This window comes from Bubalus kerabau, chromosome 4 (genome assembly GCF_029407905.1).
Source record: "Bubalus kerabau isolate K-KA32 ecotype Philippines breed swamp buffalo chromosome 4, PCC_UOA_SB_1v2, whole genome shotgun sequence".
Taxonomy (NCBI): domain Eukaryota; kingdom Metazoa; phylum Chordata; class Mammalia; order Artiodactyla; family Bovidae; genus Bubalus; species Bubalus kerabau.
The window spans coordinates 141852609-141880296 of record NC_073627.1 but is presented as its reverse complement, the minus strand read 5'-3'; the positions used below and the strand labels follow the sequence as shown (position 1 = coordinate 141880296).

At 46.1% G+C, this 27688-nt stretch overlaps 1 protein-coding gene across 7 annotated transcripts in view; it reads right to left on the bottom strand.

Annotated features, from left to right (window-relative positions):
- Window positions 1-27688, bottom strand: part of PTK2B (protein tyrosine kinase 2 beta) — a 139431-nt gene that overhangs the window by 42483 nt on the left and 69260 nt on the right. For 5 of the 7 annotated variants that reach the window (XM_055578788.1, XM_055578785.1, XM_055578789.1 and 2 more), the window contains exon 2: window positions 22869-23109. In XM_055578788.1, the coding sequence (XP_055434763.1) occupies window positions 22869-23072 (204 nt within the window). In that variant the 5' untranslated portion in view covers window positions 23073-23109. Of the gene's footprint in view, window positions 1-14159; window positions 15615-22868; window positions 23110-27688 lie in introns of those variants that run through there. The other 2 variants (XM_055578790.1, XM_055578791.1) reach the window with 2 other exon arrangements.

Here is a 27688-nt window from a genome sequence, read left to right as displayed (position 1 = left end):
AGGTTCCCAGCCATATAAGAATTAAAGGCACCATATCAAATGGACTAATAGAATTTCTGCCCAGTTTGACAGGGGCCTTGTGTCCATTTTCTCTTCCACTTAGAGTCTCTGAGAGAAACCAGACTGTATCCACTTTTTGCTCTGTGGTTGTAAAACTCTCCAGGGCATAACTGGTACAAATTTTTTCCCCCTATGTTTCCTTCTAAAACACAATCAACTTCTATCATAGGGGTGTTGGGATAAGGTTAACTCTAGATCCTTAGAGTGGAAATTCATTAAGAGATTCTTCATCCAACAGATTTTCACAGGAAGATTGATCTCAGCTTCAGGTAGGGAAGAGTATAAAGTGTACTATTTGGGGGCTGCCTGGTACTAAGCAGGCTTTTACCAGAAGGCATTCTTCCTAGAGGAGGAAACCTGAAGCTCCTGGGGGGAGGGAGCTTTACGAAATGGCTACTGCACCCACCATCACCATCACCGTCACCCCACCAGTTACTGACGAAAGGATGTTGTACATAAAAGAACTTGGCTGCTCTTTGTCCTTGCTTCTGGGAAGGGAGCCTCTGAACCCCTGAAATTTCCTAAGTATCACTTGCTGCTGCTAACTGCTAAGTCACTTCAGTCGTGTCCGACTCTGTGCGACCCCAGAGACGGCAGCCCACCAGGCTCCGCCTTCCCTGGGATTCTCCAGGCAAGAACACTGGAGTGGGGTGCCATTTCCTTCTCCAATGCATGAAAGTGAAAAATGAAAGTGAAGTCGCTCAGTTGTGTCCGACTCTTAGCGACCTCATGGACTGCAGCCTACCAGGCTCCTCCATCCATGGGATTTTCCAGGCAAGAGTACTGGAGTGGGGTGCCATTGCCTTCTCCAAAGTATCACTTAGAGTATCTTTATTGTTCCTGGTGGGTTCCTTGGACTGAGGTTTATGCTGATGAAGTGATTCATGGTGGGCCCCTGAAAAGTCTCATGATGGGGGCTGGCCTTGTTGGAAAAACCAACCATCTCATTAGAGGTTTAGAGCTTTGAATCATGTGATATTAGCCTGGCTGAGGAGGAGGAGGTGGAAGGTTGGAAGATCAAATCAAATAGATAAAGAAAATGTGATACATAAATACAATGGAATATTACTCAGCCATTAAGAGGAATGCAATAATGCCATTTGCGGGAATATGGACAGACCTGGAGATTGTCATACTCAGTGAAGTAAGTCAGATAGAGAAACAAATATAATATGATATTCCTTCTATGCAGACTCTAAAAAGAAAAATGATATAAATGGATTTATTTACAAAACAGAAATAGACTTACAGATTTTAAAAATGAACTTGTGGTTGCCAAGCGGAAGGATGGGGAGATGGGACAGTTAGGGAGTTTGGGATGGACATGTACACACTGCTATATTTAAAATGGATAACCAACAAGAACCTACTATATAGCACAGGGAACTCCATTCAATGTTATGTGACAGCCTGGTTTGGAGGAGAATGGATACATGTATACATACGGCTGAGTCCCTTCACTGTTCACCTGAAACTATCACAACATTGTTAATTGGCTCTGCTGCTGCTGCTGCTAAGTCGCTTCAGTCGTGTCCGACTCTGTGCGACCCCAGAGACGGCAGCTCAGCAGGCTCCCCCGTCCCTGGGATCCTCCAGGCAAGAACACTGGAGTGGGTTGCCATTTCCTTCTCCAATACCCCAGTAGAAAATAAAAACTTTAAAAATAAAATAAATAAAAAAGGAGACGTTTCTTTTCAGGGGGTGGAAGGGAGAAAGTGGCTTAAGTGGAGGGGGGCCCTAGAGTGAGCTGGGGAATCAATTTAAAAGAAAAAAAACTTTGAGGTTTGACATGATCTCACCATGAGGCTTCTGCATCAGTCCTGCCGCCCCTCTCACCCTTCACTGCCTCTTCTCTCATATCCACACAGCTTCTTGTCCAAACGGTGGGAGCAGCAGTATCAGCTCTCTGCCCACAGCTCATAAACTGTCATTAATGAGTTCCATATTTCTTTGTCTATGAATAAATCACTTTGAAAAACAATGGTATAGGATGTTTACCTACTCACAAAATTGCCATATGTAACATGATAGAAAGGAGGGGGGAAGCTGTCTTAATTTTATCAATTGTTATTGAGCTAAGTCCAGGATTCTTTTTTTTTTTTTTTTTTTTTGCTACAAGAAAATCTTTCCTTCTGCCCATGTGAGGGCTACTGAAAGGCAGGCCCCCAATCAGCCTATGGCTCACAGCTTCGGATGTGCAAACAGTGGGATTTCTGTGGCTTTTCCTCCTGCTTGACTGACATAAAAGTATTGGCTTTATCAACCAGCGTGAAGACTTCAGACTGTCTTCACCTCTCTCCCTGTTCTCTAGCATCTCCTTGTACAGGTCAGAAACAAACAAGGGGCAGGACCAGATGCCTATCCCCATGCCCAGGATAATTTAGTTCTAAAGAAAAAAGATCACCTGAGCAATTAATTCCTCAATCCATCTTCTTGCTCTTTTGTTGGAGTTGAGTCATATTTTTTTCCATCTGAAGTTGATTTCTTTTTTGAAATTGATTTTTATATATAGTGTGAGGGCTCAGACAGTAAGGAATCTGCCTGCAATGCAGGAGACTGGACTCAATCCCTGGTTGGGAAGATTGCCTGAAGAAGGGAATGGCAACCCACTCTAGTATTTTTGCCTAGAGAATCCTATGGACAGAGGATCCTGGGGGGCTATAATCCTATGGACAGAGGATCCTGGGGGGCTATAATCCAGGTTGCAGAGTTGGATATGGCCAGCAACTAAACCATCATGCCTGATGTCACACCCCTTACTGGGGGAAGCCTGCAACCAGGGATTGGTCACTGTGGGGGTTTCAAGCCCCTATCCTTTCATGCCCAGCAAAGCTGTCCCATCCCAGCTCCAGTGCTCCCTGTGACGTGTCCTGTCACAGCCCAACTCTTTTCTCTGCCCAGTCCTGTTTTTTTTATTACTTGCTCCAGGTGAGGTTCATGGGCATGCTCACTGATGCTTCCTGCCTGCAAAGATCATTAGGGTCTGCTTTCTGGGAACCCACCCGAGGCTCTGGCCTTCATTTGCTTTCCAGGCTTGATCTAACTCACTTTCCTTACTTCTTACTCTTTGGCTTATGAAAACAAAATGATGGAACTTAGGGACTTCCTTGGTGGTCCATAGTGAAGACTTCATCTTCCAATGCACAGGGTTTGGATTTCATCCCTGGTCAGGGAGCTAAGATCCCACATGCCTCTTGGCCAAAAAACCAAAACATAAAACAGAAACAACATGGTCCATATTTTTAAAAAATCTTTTAAAAATAGTAGAAATTAAAATTTTAATAACTTGAAACTTTGGTTTTATAAAGTCCTGCTTGAATTGTACTTTAAAAGTTACCCCTCTGAGATGAAAGGCACATTTAAGGAGGTGACTTTTGTTACTGGGTTCTCATTTTCTAGACAATAAGATCCAGACTCTTTAACATGAGGCATAAAAGGCCCTCTGGAATTTTCCTCCGTGTGTTTTTTCCAGATCATCTCCCATGCTGACACACAATGAATTTTAAGCACCTGCCATCTCCCAGTATTACTCTCCATGCCCAAGAGGCTCTTCCCTCTTGGAGGATGCCAGGTCCCCTCCCCTCCTGTCCTCTCCTGATTGAGTTGCATCAAAGCAGTCAGTCCTAAAGAAAATCAACCATGAATATTCATCTGAAGAACTGATGCTGAAGCTGAAGATCCAATACTTTGGCCACCTGATTCGAAGAGCCGACTCATTGGAAAAGACCTTGATGCTGAGAAAGACGGAAGGCCAAAGGAGAAAGGAACAGCAGAGGATGAGATGGTTAGATAGCATCACCAACTAAATGGACATGAATTTGAGCAAACTTCTGGAGATAGTGAAGGACAGCAAAGCCTGTTGCAAAGAGTCAGACAGGACTTAGCAGTTGAACAATAAGAACAAGCTCTCTGAGGTACCCTGGGAAGCCCTGCCTGAATTGCCTTGACAGGGTTTGTTTTTGTCCCTGGGTTCCCAAAGAAGTTTGCACACTCTAAGATGCTGTTGGGCTTCCCTGGTGGCTCAGATGGTAAAGAATCTGCCTGCAATGCAGAATGCGGGAGACCTGGGTTTGATCTCTGGGTTGAGAAGATCCCCTGGAGAAGGGAACAGCTATCCACTCCAGTATTCTGGCCTAGAGAATTCCACAGGCAGAGGAGCCTGGAAGACTACAGTTCATAGGATTCCAAAGAGTCAGACATGACTGAGTGATTTTCACTTTCATGTTTGTCTTTCAGGTTGCTGTTATGGATTGAATTTCCCACCCTCCCCACTGGGATATGTTGAAATCCGAACTGCCAGACCTTAGAACATGACCTTATTTGGAAGCAAGATCTTTAGAGACTAATCAACTTAAAATGAAATAGTTAGAGCGGACCTTAATCCAGTGTGACGGGTGTCTTTATAAAAAACAGAAATTCAGGCACAATGAGAGTTACACACCCAAGAAGAATGCCATGTGAAGATAGGGGATCTTGTTGCAGAAACCAGTAATCGAGAAATCAAGCATCACACTCGGTAAGTTGGAGAACTCAGTTTTATTAGGCTGGTGGGCCCAGAGGAGTTAACACTCTAAGCTCTGAGATCCACACAAAGGGGTTACAGAGTTTTTATAGACAGACTATAGTGGGCAATGTTAGCTGCTAATAGGCTGGTTTAAACTAAGGGGTTTCGCGCACTGGGAACAGCAGTCAAGATGGGGAAGGGGTTCCTGACCTCTACACGGAGAGGCATGATTAAGCAGGTTTGCAGGGGCTTGCAAAAAGCAGCACAAGGGTGAGTGAGATAAGCTCCAGTTTCTAGTATTTTAAGTCCCTACTTTCTGAGACTACATGATATAGGTGATCCAGACTTTGCAAGGAGCAAGCTGAGTTACAGAGGCAGAAAGAGCAGGAGGTTATGTAAAATTTCAACTTTTCCTTTTCATTCTGAGTGATACTTCTGCAAGCCCAGGAATGGTAATGGTTGCTAGGAACCACCCAAGGTGAGGAAGATGCAAAGAAACATTGTTCTCTTACAGGTTTCTGAGGGAGCATGGCCCTGCCAACAACCTGACCTTGGACTTCTAGCCTCCAGATCTGTGATAAAAATGAATTTTTGTTGTTTTGACTCACCCCACTTGTGTTACTTTGTTAGAGAAGCCAGAAGAAATGAATACAGACATTCACCAATTAGAACTAAGACAATGGTTGTTATTTGTATTTCTAACCTTTCAAATGCAAGGTCGGAAGCCAAACCTTACATACAATATTATCCTCTTGACAAGCCCAGTGCTTGGCCCACAGGAGAGTCTCAAATACTTCAGGGATGAATGAATGAGTAAATGAATAGAAGCCAGCTCTCTGGATAACAAGTCAGGGTTATGAGAGACAGGGACCAACATTAAAAGATGTTCAAGAGATCAAGAGTGTGGTGACTAATGACATCACCAAGACTTTGGCATCTATCAGATCCAGCTAAGACTGTGCATTAGGCCATGACCAGGTTACCTAACCTCTACTTCCTCATCTGAAAAATTGGGAGAATACCTCTTTCGTTATGAGATTTTTGGATGGGATTAGATAACGTGGTATAAATATAAGGAGCAGATATAAAATTATAAACATGTAAAAAAATAAATAAAATTATAAACATGTAACACTGTTCCTTTTCCACCTTCTAAGGAGGTTTCCATGGACCACTCAACTCTTGAACTTAGGTAGCATGAACTTGGTAATGGGGAGTGTGAAGCAATGCAGTTGAATTTGAATTATACACTGGAAGAAACAAACAGTTGACTGTACGTGTGTGTGCTAAGTCGCTTCAGTTGTATATGACTCTGTGCAACCCTATGGATGGTAGCCCGCCAGGCTCCTCTGTCCATGGGATGCTCCAGGCAAGAATACTGGAGTGGGTTGGCATGCCCTCCTCCAGAGGATCTTCCCGACCCAGGGATCGAACCGGCGTCTCTTACATCTCCTGCATCGGCAGGCGAGTTCTTTACCAGTAGTGCCACCTGGGAAGCCAAAGAATTGACTAAGGGAAGAAAAAGAATGGATTTTGCCATGAGCAGTAGAGGGAAGGAAGATAAGCGCCTTCTTGGGCTGGATTTTAGAAATTTTAAAAAAATGCAAGGAAAGATATTTTTGGTCTGCCGTCAACCTGATTGGATATTAAGACATGGTTATAAAAATGTTTAAGAAATGTTGCTATTTTTCATAAAAGTGATCCCTCAATGATATTTTTTCCCTAAGAGATTACAGTAAAGATTCAAACTGATTTCTAATTATTTTTAGATAGCAGACTAATAATTTTTTGGAGTGTGAAACTACTAAGATTGGCTTCAAGGATAAGCAAGCTGGCCAAGCTTTTGGTGGGTTCCAGACACATAAAGAGCTTACGTAGAAAGCTTACGTAACAAGCTTACCTAGCCTTAAAGTAACACAGAAGAGTAGGTGCTTAATAAACGGTGGCCATTGTCAGGGTGGGTCGGCAAAGAAGAAGAGATGAACCTGGCGCAAGGTCAAGTTATCCTGGGAGTTGGATTAATGAACTCAAGAAGTCTATTTTGTCATTGTTTTCATCACTAAGTGATGTCCAACTCTCCTGAAACCCCATGGACTGTAGCATGCCAGGCTCCTTTGTTCATAGCATTTCCCAGGAAAGAATATTGGAGTGGGTTGCCATTTCCTTCTCCAGGGGATCTTCCCAACCCAGGGATAGAACCCATGCCGCCTGCATTGCAGGCGGATTCTTTACCATTGAGCCACCAGGAAGATCCCCAAGAAGTCTATAGCTGAGACATAAAATTTGAGAGCCTGAAATAGAGTCTAAAGTTGCCTGATCAGAGGCTCCTCTGACTCCCAGCCTGAGTGGGAGCTGGAGCCCTGGGAAATGGACCCATGGAGAAACTGTCTGAGTAGAGGCTGAGGGAGAAGGAGAGAGCCATGGTTACCAGTAACTTCCGGTAACAGCTCTTCAGCTCCATCAAAGGGGTCCAGATGGCTAAGGAAAGCTGTCACTGGTAAAAGGATCTGAGACCATTTCTAAGCTGAAGACAGTCCTGGTGGGAGCAGGCAGCTGATGAACGATGAATGAACCTCAGAGGATGTCAGGTGATGGCTGTGGAGAAGTCGCCCGGGAAGAAATAATGCAGAGAAAAATGACTTCCTTCTGCCTGGAGCAAGAAAGCCACAAAGGGTTTTGCATTCCCAGGGCAAAGCTCACGATAGCAGGCTTCTTCTTTTCCTCTTCAGCCACACATAGAGGCAGCAAGTGAAGTTCTGAGAAAGTGCAGAAATAGGTGGAAAAGGACTTCTTTTTAAATGACTTGTACAGAATATAAGAGGTGTCTCTGGAAAATATTCTGTTAAGAATAAGACTGTTCTGTCAAATGTTTGGATTTACTAATAAACCCCAAGGAAAGACTCTGGCTGCCAAGCTGAGATTTATTAATAGGGGGAGGAGGAATGAGACAATCCATTATGACAGAACCAAGAGGACTTCATGTACTTCTTTTTTTCTTTCTCATTTCTTTAAATATTAATTTTTTTCATTTGTTCATTTATTTATTTTTGGCTGCACCGGTTCTTCATTGCTGCACGCAGGCTCTCACTGCATGCAGTGAGTAGGGGCTACTCTTCGTTGAGGTGCATGAGCTTCTCATTGGAGTGGCTTTTCTTATTGTAGAGCACAGGCTCTAGGTGCCCAGGCTTAGTTGCTCCATAGCATGTGGGATCTTCCAGAACCAGGGATCGAACCCACTTGTCCTCTGCAATGGCAGGCGGATCCTTCACCAGTGGATCACCAGGGAAGTCCCTGTTCTTCTTTGAAACAAGTCTTCCCACCAAAATATCTCTTGAAGTCATGACTCAGTGATTTGTTTGTGTGGCATATAGTGTCTGCCTTAGAGCAAGTTTGCTTCAGTGTGACTGGTGAAGCTTTATTCTCACATAAGGCGATGGGTTCCAGGTTGTTCATTTTACCATAATGCTTCATAACTCACATCAGTGAGTGCTAACAGGCATTGGCATTTGGGGCCAGATGATTCTTTGCTGTGTGGTGCCATGTGGCACCCATGGCTGCAGCCTACTGAATGTCTTGTCCTGGTCATTCCGACAATGATGATAACGTGACAAGCCAAAAAGAAGGCCCCTACATGTTTCCAAATGCCAGGTTCCAGGAGATGTGGAACAGCCCTCAGGGTGAACTGTCAACTCATCTATTCGGTACTGTTTTCTTCTGCATGTATTGATACCAAAAATTACACAAGAAAACCTCTCAATGATTCTCATCCATGCATTCAATAATTAACATACTCTTGCATCAGGCTCCCTTCTAGGTGCGGTGGATACAGCAGAGAATGAGAGAAAGTCCTGTACCCGGGGAGCTCCCATCCTAGTGCAAAGATAGATAGGAATATCTGTATTGTATCAAGAATCTGAAGGGCTTTCCAGGTGACTCAGTGGTAAAGAATCCGCCTGCCAATGCAGGAGATGAGGGTTCAATCTCTGGGTCGGGGTGATCCCCTGGAGGAAGAAATGGCAATCCACTCCAGTATTCTTGCCTAGGAAATCCCATGGACAGAGGAGCCCGGTGGGCTACAGTCCATGGGGTCATAAAGTGTTGGACATGACTGAGTGACTGAGCACAACACAACATCAAGAATCCGAAATGTGTTTGTATCTTGGATTTAGTTCTATGCCTGGAAGTGTGCTATAGACTGCTGGTGTCACCCCCAAATGCATATTCTGAAGCCTTAATACTCAATGGGATGGTAGCTAGAAGTGAAGCCTTTGAGAGGTGAATAAGTCATGACGCTGGAGCCCTCAATTAGGAGACTAGTGCCCTTATAAGAAGAGACAAAAGGGTGATGAACATTTTCTCTGTCATGTGAGGACAGCAAGAAGTGGCTGTCTGCAAGCCAGGAGGAGGGCTCTCACCAGAACCCAGCCCTCTTGGCACCTGGTCTTGGGTTTCCAGCTCCCAGAACTGGGAGTAATAAATCTCTGTTGTTTAAGCCCCGCAGCCTGTGTTATGTTCTTACAGCGGCCATGTTGTTGTGGTGGCCACGCGGTTACAGCAGCCAAAGCATAAACTGATGAACTGATTCAAACCCCAGAAATATTCTGTATACACAGAAACTCACTGTAGCAGTTATAAAAACAGCAAAAGCCCCAGCATAAGCCACCAATCCAAATAGTTTGAAAAGGCCCATGAAAGTGATGGGAGGACCACATGGGGTTTATGTGCTAGTATAATTTTACAAAAGTTGTATAAAGAGCTTGTAATCACCTTTGAAAACAGCTTCTATTATAAATGAGAGGTGTAGTACATATATACCCTGGTGGCTCAGTGGTAAAGAATTTGCCTGCCAAGCAGAAAATGCAGGTTCAATACCTGGGTCAGGAAGATCCCCTGGAGAAGGAAATGGCAACCCACTCCAGTGTTCTTTTCTGGAGAATCCCATGGACAGGGGAACCTGGTGGCTATAGTCCAAGGGGTCACAAAAGAGTCGGACATGACTTAGTGACTAAAAAACAGCAACAACAACAGCAAGTACTATTATTGAATGAACATGTATTCCATTCTACATATCGTTGGATTCAATTTTCTAATATTTTGTTGAGTATTTTTGCCTCTATATTCATGAGAGATAATGATTTGTAGTTTTCCATTCATGTCTGTCTTTCATATATTCATGTTATACTTGTAAAAAACTTTGAAAATAAATGTCTAAATTTGGCTATTATATTAGGCTTAGTTTAGCAGATGAGGCATAAAAAACCCACAGTGAAATAAGAGCAGACATCAGCTTTCAGTCCGAGACAAATGGTAACTTTTGCCTACATGCTTGGCTCACATGCTACCCAGTAGAGATCTCCTACCCAACTTATAGGATCAGCTCTTAAGAGATACACAAACTCCCTGTGCAATATAACACTTTAAAATTAAAATGCTGACTGGACAGCAAATGTCACAGGGTCAGAGAAAAACAACGGCCAAAACTCACTCAAGTCTTGATGAAAGTTACGTTGAACAACTATTTTGCCTTCTGGATCCTGGAAGCTCATATATAAAAGCAAACCTCACTGATGCAACCACAGCAATACAATCTACAGCTCCACAGATATTCAAATATTCAGACATTAATAAGCTCATAAAACTTAGACCATAATTCTAGAGTCTTAAGTAAATTTAGAGATCACTTAATTTGATTCAATTTTTAAATGAAGAAACTGTGAGCCTGGGAGGTCAAGTGACTTGCCCAGGAATATACAGGAAATTCTATTTTAAGCCAGCTGAAATGCTATTAACTCTCTTATACTTAATCATTTATGAAGGCCAAGCTTCCTTGACGTCAACTTCCTCCTTGTCTTTACATCAAGTGATGTAGGAGATTCCTGGTCTCCTTTGTGGTCTACAGGCTCAGCTCATTCACTCATTCATCCATTTATTCTACAGACATCTGAGTGTCCGCTTTCTGTTAGGCACTAAGTAGCCAGTGGGGAGACAATGGTGAATGAGACACAGTCCCGGCTTTCTAGGAAGCCACCTCTGTTTAGAGGCTGACGAGAGGCAGGCACCGTACAACCTTTCTAGGGCTCAGATTAGGGAAACGGGAGCACAGTGGCACCACCTCCAACCCCATGAAACCCACCTACACCCCACCCCATCCCACCTACTCTTGTCACTTTTTCACAGATCCTCCAAGACTTCTAGTATCTTAAGAGCTCTCAGATCCTCTACCATGACTCCGTAGCCTGGGCTCCGCCCCACCTGGGTAATGGTTGATAATCCTTCTCCAGGGCACGTGAGCTAGGTGGGCAGCCTGCAGGCAGAAGTGGGTACTTCGGGGCAACGACCAGTCCCAGCACCCTGAGATTTCAAAGCAGTGAATTTTGGATGTGACTTGGAAAACTGATAGTTTCCGTCTCCCTGGTGACTGAGCTTGCCTGCCTCAGCTGGGAAGACTGCAGTAGTGGTTATATGAACCCCTCTACCTGCCCTATTCACAGCATCTCTTGGCATTCAATGCCACTGACCCCAGACACTGCCCTCTGTACACATCAGGTCAGTCCCAAACTCTCTCTCCCTTGCTGGAATCTAGAGTTGAGACATGGAATTCCAGCCAGTCTCTGTTGACTTTATAACTGGAGTTCATCCATCTACCCATCCATCATTAAGTAACTACTCAATTCAGCAAACAGGGAAAACAAAAGCTTGCTCTCTCATGGAGCTTATTTTCTGTTGGAAGGAGGGTTAACAATAAACAAATAAGCATAATAATATCATGGGTCCTAATAAATACCAGGAAGACAAACAAAGAAGGCAGGGCAGCAGAATGACGGTCAGGAGAGGCTGCTGTTCTGTGTGGTGTATTCGTGTGCGCTCAGTTGTGTCCAGGTCTTTGCAACCCTGTGGATTGTGGCCTGCCAGTTTCCTCTGTCCATGGGTTCCCCGGCAAGAATACTGGAGTGGACTGCCATTTCCTTTTCCAGGGGATCTTCCCAACCCAGGGATCAAACCTGGGTTTGATCTCCTCCATTGTAGGCAGATTCTTTAACATCTGAGCCATTCTATGTGGAGTGGCCAGAAAAGTTCTCTCTGATAAGGGGGCATTTGAATGTATCTCTGAAGGAAGTCAGGGAGAGAGGGATGGCCTTGTGAGGGGAAGTATCTTCCAGGCAAAGGGACCAGATGTACAGAACCCCCAGGGGAAGCATTTATGAAGCTCTGTGTGCTTGGCACATTTGGGGAACTGTAAAGAGGCCAGTGGGGCTGAGGTGGGGAAGGCACAGAGGAGATGACGGCAGAAAAGGTCAGAAGACCAGGCCAGAGGTCAGCAGACTTTTTCTGGAAGGGGTCAGGTAGCAAATACTTCAGGTTTTGTGGCCAGATGGTTTCTGTTGCAACTACTCACTTCTGCTATTGTAGCTCAAATGCATCAGAAATAATACACAAGTGTGGTTAGGTCCCCCCGAAACTTTGTTAACAAAAATAGGTAGTGAGCCATATTTGGCCTGCAAGTCCTGTTGCAGGTCAAGGCAAGCACTTCGGATTTTACCTTGGGTGAGGAAGGTAGGCACCAGAGAGTTTAAAGCAGAGCAATGATATGATCGAAGATATACCTTAACTATATCCCTCTGACCTGTGTTTGAAAAATTCACCATGTCTGCTGCCTGTGGAATGGAGCACACAGGGATACAGGCAGAGGCAGTAAGGAGGTGAATGCGTTATTCTAGGTAAGAGATGCTGTCGGCCTAGACCAGGGAAGAGGCAGCAGAGGTGCTGAGGAGGAATGCTCAGAATCTGGATATGTTTTAATAGTCAAGCAGACAGGATCTCCTAATGCATGAGGTACAGAGTGTGACAGAAAGAAAGAATTCAAGGAGGACTTGGAGGTTGACAGCTGGAGACAAGGTCACTGAAAGAACAGCTGCAGTTGGTGGAGCTGGAAAGACTGGAGGAGAAGCTGAATTTCAGGAGAGGATTCTGAGCTGTTTCTTCACACGGAGGTGGGCAGCCAGTGGAGATGGTGGGCAGGTAGGTGTACCTATGGCCTGGGGTCATGGAAGGAGCCAGTATGACACATTTAGGTGCCACTGGGTAAAATCAGAATTTCAAGCTCTGTGACTGGATGAGGTCACCTGCTGAGTGACAAGGGACCAGCCCATGGTGTCACCCGGGCTGACTGTCATGGAAATCGGGCTGGGCTGGGGACGGCCCATAGCAGGCCAGCAACTGGGAGTCCCAGGAGAAGGCAGGGCAAAATGATAGGCCTTCATCAGCCTGCGGCCACTTTCTGCCACTTGGCCTTGTGTCGGTGTGGATGTAAAAAGGTTGCAAAGTACTCACACCTCCCTGTGTACTGTGTACACAGGCCTATGGGCTCCTGAATGAGGGTACCAGCATCTGCCATTGTGATCCCACTGAGGGTTTGAATGGTGGCCCCCTGAAGATGGGTCTGGGTGTCTGGGAACCTGTGATCATGACTTCATTTGGAAAAAGGGTCTCTGCTGATGCCATCAAGTTCATCTCAAGATGAGATCATTCTGGACTATCTGAGGTAGGCGACAGCTCTTAAATCCAATGACTAGTGTCCTTACAGAAGACACACAAAGGAGTGAAACAGTGAGAGAAGAGAATGGAATGTGAAGATGAAGGCAAAGAGTGCAGTGATGCAACCATAAGCCCACAAGCCAAGGAAGTCTGGAGTAGCCAGAAGCTGGAAGAAGCAAAGAAGGATTCCATCCTAGAGTCTCCAAGGCAGCCCAGTCCTGGGACCCCTTGATACAGGACTTCCAGTCTTGGGAGCCATGCGAGAAAACACTTTTGTGTTTTAATCCACAAGGACCACAGTGATTTACAACAGCCGCTCTAGAGAACAAATAACAACAGCAGGACAAGTTCTGAGTTTTCCACGCACCTAAGGGATAATTTTTAAAAAGTGCCTGAAGAGCAAAGTAATAAAAGTTAACATGATTTATCACTCTGAAAGCATTCATTTAGATGTGCTAAAAGCCTGTACCTAACAAGGACATTCAGTGATGCGACTGCCATTTAAAAATAGAAATGTGAGCACTGGCACCTCACTGCTAATTTGTGGACGTCATGAATCTGGGTGCGCAGTGAATAAAGGGCCCAGAGGTCTGCACAGCTGCCTCGCGTTCACCTCTGTGGGTGTTGGGGGTGGGGGGGCTGGGCTGCCAAGCACACACAGGAAATGCGGAGAGGGTGTTGAAAGGAGGAGGTCCTTGCGAATGTACCTCTTTTTGTCTCACTGTGTCTCTGTGGTGTTGATCTGTGGTTTCCTGGCTGAACCCTTTGTCTTGGGTTTCCAGGGACTGGTCTCATGCATGGGGGGCTGGTCTTGTGTGGCTCTTTAGGGTAACCTTTCTCTTAGCAATAGCAGCTTCCCAGGACATGAATTCCTTTCCTCTTACCCCTCAGCCTCATGATCTTGCCTCCAGAGACACATGATAAGGGCAGCTTGGTTTGTTCTGGAAACAACCTGAGCCCATGAACTGTGGCCTGTAGACCCTCCTCTGACCACAAAGAGCTGTTGGTCCTGTGTCTGCTGAGGCTACTGTAACACAGGACCACAGATTGGGTGGCTTACATGCCAACATGTACTCCTCAGAGTTGGAGAGGCTAAGTCCAAGGTCAAGGTGTTGGCAGATCCAGTTCTTGGTGGGCGTTGTCTTCCTGGTTTGCAGAGAGCCGCCCTCTGGCTGTGTTCTCACATGGCAGGGGACAGAGCTCTGGTCTCTTCACCTTCTTCTCAGCACACTAAGAACTCATGGAAGCTCAAAGGTCACGACCTCAAGCCCACCTTGTAGTACCACTGCACTGGGAGTCAGGACTTCAACATACAGATTTTGGAGGGGGCATGCCTGCTCAGTCACTCAGTCATGTCTGACTCTTTGTGACCACCATGGACTGTAAGCCACCAGGCTCCTCTGCCCATGGGGATTCTCCAGGCAAGAAGATGAGTGGATTGCCATTCCCTTCTCCAGGGGATCTTCCCAACCCAGGGATCAAACCCACATCTCCTGCATTGGCAGGGTGGGTTCTTTACCACTGAGCTACCCGGTGGGGGGGGGGGGGGTTGGGGGTGGGGACAGGGCACATGTTCAAGCCATAATACCCTGTGCCTGGTTAAGTGATAAGTTTAAACTCAAGAGTAACTGGGATGAATGTCTGACAAGATAGGGCAGGGACAATGGGTGGCAGCATCTTGGATCTGCCTCTCTGGGAATATTCTGGGATGTACTGTAAGACCACTGAATCTACAGGGAGGGCAATGAGTCCAAGCAGGTGTACAGCAGGCTACCTTTGGACTGGACTGTGCTCTACTCACACGCCAGGTGAGTGGCCTTTACTGGCCACCCCACAGCCTGGAAACACTGCTGTAGAGGGGAGGGGACAGAACTGGACCAGCTGGGAAAGGGCACAAGATGGCTCTGTCTCTAACCCTCCCAGGGATGTAGGCATGGATTCTAAGTAGGGTGATGCTTTGGGACTAAGTAAGGATGGATCTTTTTGTTTGTTTGTCTTCTTTTGTACACATGTCATGCGGGATCTTAGTTTCCTGACCAGAGAGTGAACCCGCGCCTCCTGCAGTGGAAGCACAGACTCCTAACCACTGGACCCCCAGGGAAGTCCCAAGGACAGATATTGATCATGGCTTTTCAGCACAATAGAGGCTGGCCGAGGGAGAGGGTTTTAATGTGGGGGCTCTGCTGACATCCTTGGAACCACACCGAATCACAGACAAGTGCCTCATTTTCTGCTTAAGGCCCTCCTGTGTGAGACACAGATGGTCCACTGATGGAGAGAGATGGGTCCATGCAGGGTGTGGGTCAGCTGGTGTCAGCAGGGGAGAGAAAACACCACACACCAGCCAATCAGTGTGTTATGCAGAGAGGAGTGAGAATGGCACTTAGCTGTAGGTGATTTATCCTCCGAATCATGATGCTCTTGAGATTGGCAGGGGTACTGTTCATATTCTTCCCTGGATAGAGTGTGGAAAGAAGGACTCTCCCATACAACTGGGACATATGGTCAACCTACCCTAAAGAAAGAGAGGAGAAGGCAAAAAGAGGAGGGAGAGGGAGATGGGAGAGAGAGAGAAAGAAGAGGCTGTAAGAGTCAAAGAGACGCCCTGTGTGGGCACGTCTGGGTGGCACTCAGCTGGTTGTTTGCAAAGTGTTATCTTAACCTCTTTCCTGACAAGCAAATTAGCATGTTAGAAAAATATATGATGATAGAAGCCTCCACTTGCTCCAAAGCTCCCCCCACACACAATTTCCTATGAATATCAAACAAAAGAGAAACAAGAAATCAAGAGGAGCAATCTCCATTTCTCATTCAGCACGTTGCTCCATTCTCTCCAACACCTGTCTAATTTCTGTTGGGTCCTAAACACAGGGGCCAGGGCTTATTTACAAAGCTTTTAACAACCTAGAGAAAACATCCTGAGGCAACTGTATTTATGTAGAAAGAGGCTGAGAAAAAAGGGGAAAACACGAGATCAGCAAGTAGACATGGAGTAACTATGTTTTGGAAATGTGTTGCCAAGTGGATTGTGCCAGGGCCATTCTCCATGGCTTCTATGGAAGGACAAGTGCTTGGCAAGCTTGAAAGGACTGGCAGTACTTTGATGCAGAGAAGATGGTGAAAGAAGATACAGAGCTGCAAGGAGAAAAATCCATCAGAGGATGAAGCCCAGCTGGGGAAAGAAATACTGGAAGCAGAGGGTGGGAAGGGCCAGTCCAGGAGATTCTTGGGCAGGGAAACTGGTCTGGATCTAAAAGGACTGGAACACAGCATCTACAAACAGGCCATGAAAGGCTAAACAGTTCCTTGAGGTTTAGACCAAGCTCTTTTGTACTCTGTGCTCTCACAGAATTTCTGTCTTCCTGTCGGAGCACTTGTCTCCATTTGTAAAGGTTCATTCATCAGTGGGGGTCAGTGTCATTCATTACTGTGGGTCCTTGGCCTGAAAGCCCATTGAAAGCAGGGATTGTATTTGTGTTTGGGGGTTTGGTTTTACTTCCAGGCCATAACCGGCATGGTGCCAGGTACATGGGGGCACTCAACACATCCTTGTGGAATGGATGATGAAATTATTCAGGACTTCTTCATTGATGATTTTACCCACATTCCTGGCTTTAACCACCACCCAGAGGCTGACAAGATCCAAGTGTCTATCTCCAGCCCAGTTTTTCCTCCAGAATCACGTATCAAACAGTCTACTCAACATTTTCACATATATAACGTAACATGAAAACGTCAGAGCATCCCAGTTGCACTCGACAGTCCACAACTGGTTCTGGGATCTCCCTACTCTCCAACCAGTTTCTCTTCAAGTGTCTTTCACCTTAGGGAGTGGGACCCTGACCACCTGAACTAGAGCTGCTGTTCTTGACACCTTCTTCTTTGTTTCTGAATCTCTGGTTCATTAGCAAAACCTTTCATTTTCATCTCTTAAATTTTCTGGATTACAATCACTTCTCTCCATAAACCACGGCGATTAAGAGTGCAGGCTCTGGAATTGGATTGCCTGGGTTTGAAAACAGGTTCCACCCCTTACTGGCAATTTGCTTAACACTTCTGAACCTTATTTCCATATATAGAGAATGGAGATAATAGTAGTATGTACTTCATAGGTTTCTTCTGAGAAGTTGATGAGATAATACTTATGATGCACTTTCAAAATTGCTAGTTGCTATTATCATCACCACCACCAGAAGCAGGACCACTATTACATCACTACCACCATCATCACCATCACTACCATCACCATACCACCATCATCATCATCACCACCATCAACACCATCAACATCATCATCGTCATCGATCCTCACCATCACCACCGCCGTCATCATCACTATTACTGCCACCATCATCACTGTCATCTCCATCGCCATAAATGCCATCACTATCATCATCACCATCATTACCCCCGGCACCATTATCACCACCACCAGCACCATCAACCCCATCAAGATTACCATCGCCATCATGATCACCACCATCACCTCCATGGCTACCGCCTCAACCTAAACTACCATCATCTCTTATCTGGATCATCACAATAGCCCCCTAACATCTTCTCACATCCATTCTTGCCCTCTCCAATCTATTTTCCACTGCGTAACCCAAGTGATCTTTTAAAAACACAATCTCATGTCACTCACATATTTAAACTATATCAGTTGCTCTCCATGGAAGATGGGGTAAAATCCAAAATTGTTAACATGGTTTAACTAGTCAACATTGGACATCCTTTAGCCTCAAAACTAACAGGTGTATTGGTCACTTCAGGATCTTAGCAAAAGCTCTTTCCTTCGCCAGTAACACTGTTCCTCTTGCCTTTTCCTCTTTCCTTCCTTACATGAGCAAAGCCTCTCTGGAATGATAACATTCACTGTCTCTGCTCTCCAACTGACTGCACAATGGCTTCTTCCCCCATCTTTTCATTGAAATTGACCAGAAAAAGAGCATTATAGCACCTGCTGGTGAAGTCAATGAGTCTAAATTTAGCCTTATCTGACTTGACCTTTCTGAGAATCTCACACAGCTAACCACTCTTTCCTCAACGTTTCCTCTGCCTTTGTCTCTCCTTCCTGCTCTCTTAGTTCTTTTCATCTTCCTCTGGATGATTCTTTGTTTTTCCTTCATTTGCCCCTCTTTATCAGCCCCTTAGAAATTGATTGTCCAAGGTTTCCTACTTAGAACCTTTCTTTTGCTCTTTTCATTCTCCGTGGGTGATCCTACCTATTCATATGATATCCACTGCATAATGACTCCCAAATCCTCATCTCTAGGGCCTTTCTCCCTCCTCAGCTCCAAGTCCATGCCCCTCTATGAGGGTGTTTCATAAAGATGTCAAACAGAACACTCATAGAGCTGAAATCTCAGAACGTCCTTTCTTTCTCTGTTGGTATCTCAATGAATGGTAACAACGCCCATTCAGTTGCCCAAGCAAAAGCTTGAGTCATCCTTGTTTCCTTTCTTTCTCTTCCTCCCTACATCAAGTTAATCATCAAGTTCTATTGACTCTGCCTGTTTAGATGCACTTGGATCTGTTGACTTGTCTTTGTAACCTATGCCACTCCCTTAGTTCATCATATCCCACCTACACGACAGCCATGGCTTTCTAATTCCTCTGCCTTTCACCAGCCTTTCCTCTCTCCTACACTTTTTGTACTTTGGTCAGAGTTGAGGGAAAACAGATCCCTAAATGATTTCTTAGAGAACTGGTTCTCCAACTTTTACAAGAAAGGGTTTCTTAGGCAAATAAGAAATGACTGACTTAAGAGAACAGCCTCAGATATGCAGATGACACCACCCTTATGGCAGAAAGTGAAGAGGAACTAAAAAGCCTCTTTATGAAAGTGAAAGAGGAGAGTGAAAAGTTGGCTTAGAGCTCAACATTCAGAAAACTAACATCATGGCATCTGGTCCCATCACTTCATGGGAAATAGATGGGGAAACAGTGGAAACAGTGTCAGACTTTATTTTTGGGGGCTCCAAAATCACTGCAGATGGTGATTGCAGCCATGAAATTAAAAGCCGCTTACTCCTTGGAAGGAAAGTTATGACCAACCTAGATAGCATATTGAAAAGCAGAGACATTACTTTGCCAACAAAGGTCCATCTAGTCAAGGCTATAGATTTTCCTGTGGTCATGTATGGATGTGAGAGTTAGACTGTGAAGAAAGCTGAGCGCCGAAGAATTGATGCTTTTGAACTGTAGTGTTGGAGAAGACTCTTGAGAGTCCCTTGGACTGCAAGGAGATCCAACCAGTCCATTCTAAAGGAGATCGGTCCTGGATGTTCTTTGGAAGGAATGATGCTAAAGCTGAAGCTCCAGTACTTTGGCCACCTGATGCGAAGAGTTGACTCATTGGAAAAGACTCTGATGCTGGGAAGGATTGGGGGCAGGAGGAGAAGGGGACGACAGAGGATGAGATGGCTGGATGGCATCGCTGACTCGATGGACGTGAGTCTGAGTGAACTCCGGGAGTTGGTGATGGACAGGGAGGCCTGGCGTGCTGCGATTCATGGGGTCGCAAAGAGTCGGACACGACTGAGCGACTGAACTGAACTGAACTGAACTGAACTGAAGAGAACATCATTGCTGTGGCTCTTTATTAGAACCCATCATGCAGAACAGCATATTAAAGATTCTAAGAAGTCCTGTCACAAAGGAATTGGTTCAGAATTATTTAACCAAGGATCTCCAAACTCCTTTGACCATAAAAAAACCTTTTCCAGAATGCACTTCCTAACATCTTGCAGGACACTACAAACTGTTTCAAAATACAAATCTGATCATCTTACTTTACTTGAAGATATGACAGGTAAGTGGATAAACACTAAAAGAAGATGATTTTAATTTTATTCTACAGGCAATTAGAAACCCTTGGGGATTCTTGAGCAGGGTAAAGACATAATACCCACACAGTCAATAATTTCCAAGGACTGAGCTCCTGCTATATTCTGGATGCTTCTCATCTACCATCTCTGATCCTTAACAATGAGGCTACAGGCAGGCATAATCCTTAGGTGAGGGAACTGAGCCAGGTCGGCTAAGTGTTGGGTCTAAGGCCACACAACCAGTAAGGGTGGAGTGGTATCAAGCTCAAGGTCTAGATGATTTTAAAGCCATGGCTGTTTTCAGTGAGCAGGTGACATGTTGCCTCTAGGAGAGATGTGAAACAGGAAAAATCAGCAGGCTGGGACATAAACTCCTAGGAGGCTATCACTTCTTTGTTCTTTTTCCACCTCTGTTTTCATACTTCTCCAGATAATACTTCAAGTACTAGCCATTCTTCACTTTTTCTTAAGATTTTTTGATGTGGATCATTTTAAAAGTCTTTATTGAATGTATTACAACAGAGCTTCTTTTGTGTTTTGGTTTTTTGGCCACGATGCGTGTGGGACCTTAGCTCCTTGACCAGGGGTTGAACCTGCACCCCCTTCATTGGAAGGGGAAGTCTTCATCACTGGAGGCCAGGGAAGTCCGTGAGCCATTCTCTCTAAGCTCAGGTCTCCTTGCCCTTTCTGTAGGCTTTTGAATTTTTTCTCCTTAAGCACCCAGCAAGACATCAGACAGCTCCAGGAAAGCCTCTCTCTTGCTTGAAAGCTGTGTGTCTCTAGTGCCTGTTTGAGCCCAGATTCCTCAGCTTGATATTCTAAGCCCTCCCTTATCTACCATCAGATTTCCTTTCTGATCTTGACTCTAGATACTTTTCTAAATATAACCCATGCCCCAGCCAAACCCAACTACCCACGGTTCAGCAGCCTCTCTGTCTTTGTTCTTGCCATGTCCTCCTCTTAGAAAGCCCTCTTCAGTACTGCCTCTTCCAATCCACCAATCCTTTCGGGTCCCCTTTCACCATACCTCCACAGAACACGGGCTTCCCTGGTGGCTCAGATGGTAAAGAATCTGCCTGCAATGCAGGAGCCCTGGGTTCAATCCCTGGGGTGGGAAGGTACCCTAGAGAAGGGGATGGCTATCCACACAAGTATTCCTGCCTGGGAAATCCCATGGACAGAGGAGCATGGGGTTGAAAAGAGTTGGACACGACTGAGCAACTTAGCATGCATGCACATCACAGAGCACATCCTAATCTGATTAGTCTAATCACATGCTCTTTGGGTTTCAGCCCCAAAGGGCAAGAAGGTGCTCCAAACATGGAAAGTGGGTTGCCTTCTGAAATTAAACTAGTAAACCCCATTGTAGATGGCATCAGCTATCTGCAAAGATGATATACCCAAAGGAAGGCTCAAGAAGTAGAGAGTTAAGGAGATCTGAAAACATCCTTTTGGAGGGAAGTGCCTAGGACTTACTTCTGGGACACAATTGTACACACATATCTGGAACCATAAGATGCAGACAAGGTCCTCATCAGATCGGTTATAGGAAACAGAGGGAAGAACCAACCCAGAATCAATTGTAACAATAGGTCAAGACAGTGACCTAATCAATTACATTCGGCTCAGTGTGTTGAAGCGCAGCATGTGCACAGACAGAAAGCAGCCAAATGCACAGATGTGGAGAGGCTGCTGCCAGTGCCGACTGGAAGAGACGCTTGCTGAGTCTGGGAAATGCTGACTTCTGGGACATGGCAGGGTTGCTGATTAAAGGACTGGAGATGGTTCATCCAGCTCACTCAGATCTGATGAGTGTTCCCAAGATCCTCCTGCTTCCTTTGTTCAAATGACAAACCCAGCAAAGCCAGCTCTGGAGAATCAGTTTGGCTTTGGCTTACTTTCGCATCATCAGAAAGGAATACTCTGAGCAGTGGAAAACGATATCCTTGCTGTATCTATCTCAAAGGTTCAACCAGATAATGTAGAGGGATTGATTTAGGCATGTATAGGAAAGAAAGAAAAGTGTTAGTTGCTTAGTTATGTCCAACTCTTTGTGACTCCATGGACTGTAGCCCGCCAGGCTCTTCTGTCCACGGGATTCTCCAGGCAAGAATACTAGAGTGGGTTGCCATGTCCTTCTCCATGGGATCTTCCTGACCTGGGAACTCAACCTGGGTCTTCTGCATTGTAAGCGGATTCTTTACCATCTGAGCCACAGGGAAGCCCCATGTATATAGGAATTGTTCAATAAATGTTGCATTTAAAATTAATCGGTGTATTGTGGCTCTGCTTCTGATGACAAGCTCTCATACATTTGGTTAAGGTGAGTTAGCTTCCTGGTGTCAAGGTGCCCTGGTGACTGTGGGTACTTGGATTTGCAAAACAGATTCTGTGACTCTGGATGAGAATGAACCTGTTGAAGTACAGCCTCAGAAAGGGCCTGGCAACCAGGTACCTGGTCAAGGGCATCTCTAGTTTATTACCATCCTCTAAATGTCTCCACAGCTCCCTTTTCTAAGCATCCAGGGCATGTCTAGGAAAATCACTCTTGTTCTGTGTTCAATGCAATCACTTGTGTTATTCCAATTCCATGAGAGTGTGAACTCTTTGAGGGGGGAGGGAGCATGTATATCCCTTGCAGAGCCTCAAATGTCATAAATAAGAAACAAGTTGAAATGAGATAAATCAAAGCTTGAGCAAATGATCTATGGTTTGAAGGAAGGCTACACACTCTGCCCCCACCCCTAGAGCTGCAGAGCCTTGGAGAGGAAGCCCAGAGCTGCAGGAGGAGAGCATCCCTCTGGTGCCCACTCCTCCCCCTCCATCCAACGAGTGGATACAGGAGAGCTGTCAGGCTGAAGGAGAGATGCTCAGCCACCCAGAAAGAGTGAGGGAGACACGGACAAATGGATGGAGCAGGTGGCACCTGCCACACTCACCCGGATCTCGGACTGCACAGTGCATTTAACCAGTTTGAAGTTCTTCCCAGAGTTGAAGCTGTTGCCATAGAAGCAGACCTTGAGGATCCTCACGTCTTCCTTTTCCACGTCTACTGGCACCACCACCATGGGCTCTGGGGGGCCTTCAGGCCGACGTAATGTGCCCACCTTCACTCGGCTCAGGGCCTCAGACACCCCGGACATCCTCTCTGACGGCGGCTAGGACCAGCACATCGCAGTCCTGCGGAGACAGCAGAGGGATAGCCCTGAAATGATGGGTGTGGGCCCACCTGCCTCACTCCCCAGGGGCAGCACCCAGCAAGCACACATCCTCCTACTCCTGAAGACTCCCCTTAAAGGCATCCGGCTTGGAGGATGGGGAAGCGGAAGTGCAAAGGAGCAGTCTGAATGAACATCCAGGTACCAGCCAGAGGACCTGGTGCGCGCAGGCGGGTGCTCTCTGTGGGGGGCCCCTTCTCCCCATCACTTTCCTCCTCCCACACTGGCTCCTAGGCAAGGGGCCCACACTTTGCAAACGCAGCTGTGAGAGGAGGCGGCCCCAGCATGGTTCCAAGGCACAGCTGAGCAGAAAAAGTGAAGAGCAAGACAGTAGAAAATAACAGGAGAGAAACAGGGACAAGGAGGGAGAAGCCTGGAAGAAACAGAAGTGGCAAATGGGTAGCCTGGAGGGCAGTGGGATGGGGAAGCCAAGAAAGGGTCCAGGTAGGGGACCAGTCAGGGGCTGATGGCTTTGCCCGCACCCACCTGCAGCCGCCAGCCTGGGTTTCAGAGCTGGCAGCCTCAGTCCCATTGGAAGTCATCTCCCAGAGCATCTGTCACCATATCAGATGGCACCCTGGCATCCCAATCTGAGAGGTCTTTCTGCTGAGGGAGGGGTGTCGAGGGGGTTGGGGGTGCGACTGGGGCCCCAGAAGACCCAGCCCAGTTCTGATGACAGTTTGGTTGACATCTACATGGACTATAAGTATCCTAGGAATCTTCAGTTCACCCCGAATCTCAGCCAACATTGGCCTTGGCTTCTTGATCCAACAACAGCTCTGTAGGGTTTACTATCATTGGTCTAAAGCTATTCCTGCTTTAGGGATACTCAAAGGGAGCAAAGGAAGTCTGACACCAGACTGGAGATGCCAACCTTGGCTCTGCATTAATATCCCCTGGGAAGCTAAATCCAGACCCATGCCCAGAGATTGTCAGTGAGGTGGTCTGGGGGAGGCCTGGCATTGGTATTTTTAAGTTTCCAAGGATGTTTCTAACATTCAGGCTAGGTTGGGAACTTCCGTTCTAGACTAAGTTTAGTTCTCATTGAAACCCATTCCTACAGAGAAATCTCTCCCTTCTAACAAGAGACTGTGATTTTAGGGGGACATTCCTAGACTAGGAGTTGGGGGCCGAAGGATGGAGTTACAAGTGAGCTTATTCATGAAACAGAAATAGAATCACAGAGGTAGAAAACAAACTTCTGGTTGCCAGAGAGTAAGGGGTGAGGAGGGATAAATTGGGAGATTTGGACTGACACACACACTACTACATATACAATAGATAACAGTAAGGACCTGGGCTTCCCAGGTGTCTCAGTGGTAAATAATCTGCCTGCCAAGCAGGAGACGCAGGCTCAATCCCTGGGTTGGGAAGATCCCCTGGAGAAGGAAACGGTAACCCACTCCAGTATTCTTGATGGGAAAATTCCAAGGACAGAGGAACCTGGTGGGCTACAGTCCATGGGGTTGCAAAGAGTTGGACATGACTGAGCGATTGAACATACATCACACACCAGAATGTAATGAATGTACCACTCTGGTAGGGGATGTTGGTAGCCAGGGTGACTATGCATGTTTGAGGGCAGGGGGTAGATGGGAAATCTCTGTACCTTGATACCACTGACACTGGCACAAACTCCATGCAAGAAAAAAAAAAGTGTCAGCCCAACATGGAACATCCCAGTCTGTGAAGAGTCTTGAACCCTCCTGGCTTAGAGAGTGTCACCCCTTCCCAAGCTAGGATGTGGTCATGACAGGTCCTGGAGGAACTTAAGAGTCTGGACAAAAGACCTCAGTCCAGAAAGGTGGTGCCCAAATCTCTGATGACACATGGCCACTCCCTCAAGGGCATCCGAGACCACCAGCTGTCAGTACAGATCTGCAGTGAACTGCCAAAGGGGTCCCTCCTGAACTCTCTGAAGCTGAGTAACTGAAAGGTGTTCTATAATCAAAGCCTCAGTTACCTGCCTTTGGGGTCTTAGAGAAAACAGCCCTCAGCCTCATGCATGGTCTTCTCTCCCAGCCCTCCACGGCTGATTTCAATCTACCAACTTACAGCAGTGGACGCAGTGTGGAAGACAGTGTGGAAGACAGTAGAATAACCCACTGACTCTAGCTCATGCTTCCTGACAGCACAGCCTGCCTGTTCCTCCAGACTTTGCCTGATAATGTGAATCTCTCACTGACAGCTTGCCTCTGGATTTTGATGATCACAAAATCCTCTGGCTTTCCATGTGCGAGTCAAAACCCCTGCCCTCCAGTCCAGACCTGGACCACAGCCTGGTGACCCCTTCTCCCTGCGTCCTGGCCAGCCCCAGACCCTGTGAGCACTGGCAGAGCAGAGACCATCCCACCACCCCAGGGAGAACCCTGGCAGTGAGCCAGTGTGGGCTCCGGGCTGCCTCCCAACCCCCAGATCTGCCCAAGTCAGAGCCAAAGAATAACAAACACAAGGAAATGGGCTCAAATTAAAACAGGAAAAGTTTTGATTGGCTCTAAGAACGTCTTGGACAAGACCTGCCAAGGGCACTGACGGAAGCTGAACAGTCTTTGCGTCCCTGAAGAGTTCAGGAAAAAAATACAGGACACTCAACACGAGACATTCACCTACCTGAAGGGGGCAGGGGGAAAATTAGGAGATTTATTTATTTATTTTTAACTTTGTATTTTATATTGGAGTATAGCCGATGAGATGGTTAGATACCATCACCAACTCAATGGACATGAGTTTGAGCAAACTCCAGCAGATAGTGAAGGACAGGGAAGCCTGGTGTGCTGTAGTCTATGGGGTTGAAAAGAGTCAGACATGACTTAGCAACTGAACAACGATAGCTGATTAACAATGTTGTGATAGTTTCAGGTGGAGAGTGAAAGGACTCAACCATACATATACATGTATCCATTCTCTCCCCAAATCCCCTCCCATTCAGGCTGCCACACAACATAGAGAAGAGTTTCCTATGTATACAGTAGGTCCTTGTTGGTTATCTATTTTAAATATAGCAAGGTGTATACATCCATCCCAAACTCCCTAACTATCCCTTCCTCCCATCCTCTTCCCTGGCAACCACGAGTTCATTCTCTAAGGCTGTGAGTCTGTTTCTGTTAGAAAAATATACTCTTGTTTTTGAAGATGTTGCAGGGTAACGTTACATCTTACTGAACACACACGGTGTGTTAGGGAGCTTGTGTAAGCAATCGTTCGTTCTCTAGAAAGAGTCTGCAGGATAGGTAATGTTAGAGAGGTCCAGTGAGGTGACTTTGTCCAGATCACACAACTGGTAAGGGCAGAGAATTAAGGCCACTGAATTGCCAAAGATTAGAGGGCCCGTGGTATCATGTCCTGCCAACCAAGTGTCCGGCTCTGCCACCAACCAGCCCTTGAACCTTGAGACGTCAGGCTGGGATGGGACAGAGTTCCCAAACAGCAGCTGGCAGGTGGATGATGGCCTTTGGTGATATTTTGCTGTGTCCTTGGCAAAATGAGAAAAAATAAGGACACTATAGAGAATCCACCATAAAGCTCAATGTATTCCATTTGAGGTGCAGGGGCAGTCTTTCATTCTTTGTCTTTACACCTTTTTTTTTTTTTTTTTTGGTTTGGTTTTCCAAGGTTCATTAATTTATGAGATGACAGTAATAGCCTTTGGCAACTGACATTGAAGCTGGGCCTCTTGGGCAACCAGACTTGAGGTGACACTGGGAGTTCCAAGGGTAAAAGGCAAAGTCTTGAGGATTGGAAGTTCTGCCCTGGATTTCAGGGAGCAGAGACAGGGCACCATTAATCAGGAAGATGGCACAGTATCAGGAAGAGAGCACAGACACCTGACTCATTTGAACCTGGTTTAAAACTCATGTCCTCGGGGCTGCCATGCTGCACAAGTCTGGGCCATTACTCATGAGGGATTTCACAGTTAGGCAATGTGGTGGCCTTCAGTCTCTGCTGCTTATCAGCTGTGCGATCTGGACAATGATACCTCTCAAGACCTCAGTTTCCTTTCTTGGGATAGGAGGCTAACATTACCTATCCTAGAGAATTTTCTGAAAAAGCAGAGATTACTTAGATAGACTCCCTGGCATGTGTATTTTTTTTTAAATGCCTATGACTTGGCAGAAGAAAGAACCAGAAACCCAATACCTGTGCCCACTTGTAAAAGATTAAACAGAGCCAGTAAGTCAAGGCTCAGAGGGTTGTGACAATCTTTCTCATCTCCAGTACCAGTGCCCACCCGCTCCATCCACCTTGGCACCTGAAAAGATCACCTCCACCTCCAACCCTCTGCTCACACTTAGGGCCATCGTCTGTTCTGTACGTGGAAGGACGCCCCCCAGGACATAGTTGAAAGGCCAGTCCTCTGCGTCCAGCAGAAGCCAGAATGTCATGAGACACACACTTTATTTCCACTCTGTCTCTGAGTCACTTCCTCTTGCCGTTTCCACATCAACAAAATGGGGAACACATGCCTTTCCTCTGCAGAGGCCTGCTGAGAACAGCCACTTAACGAATTGGCAATGACCTTGCAGTCTTGGGGAGCCAGGCCT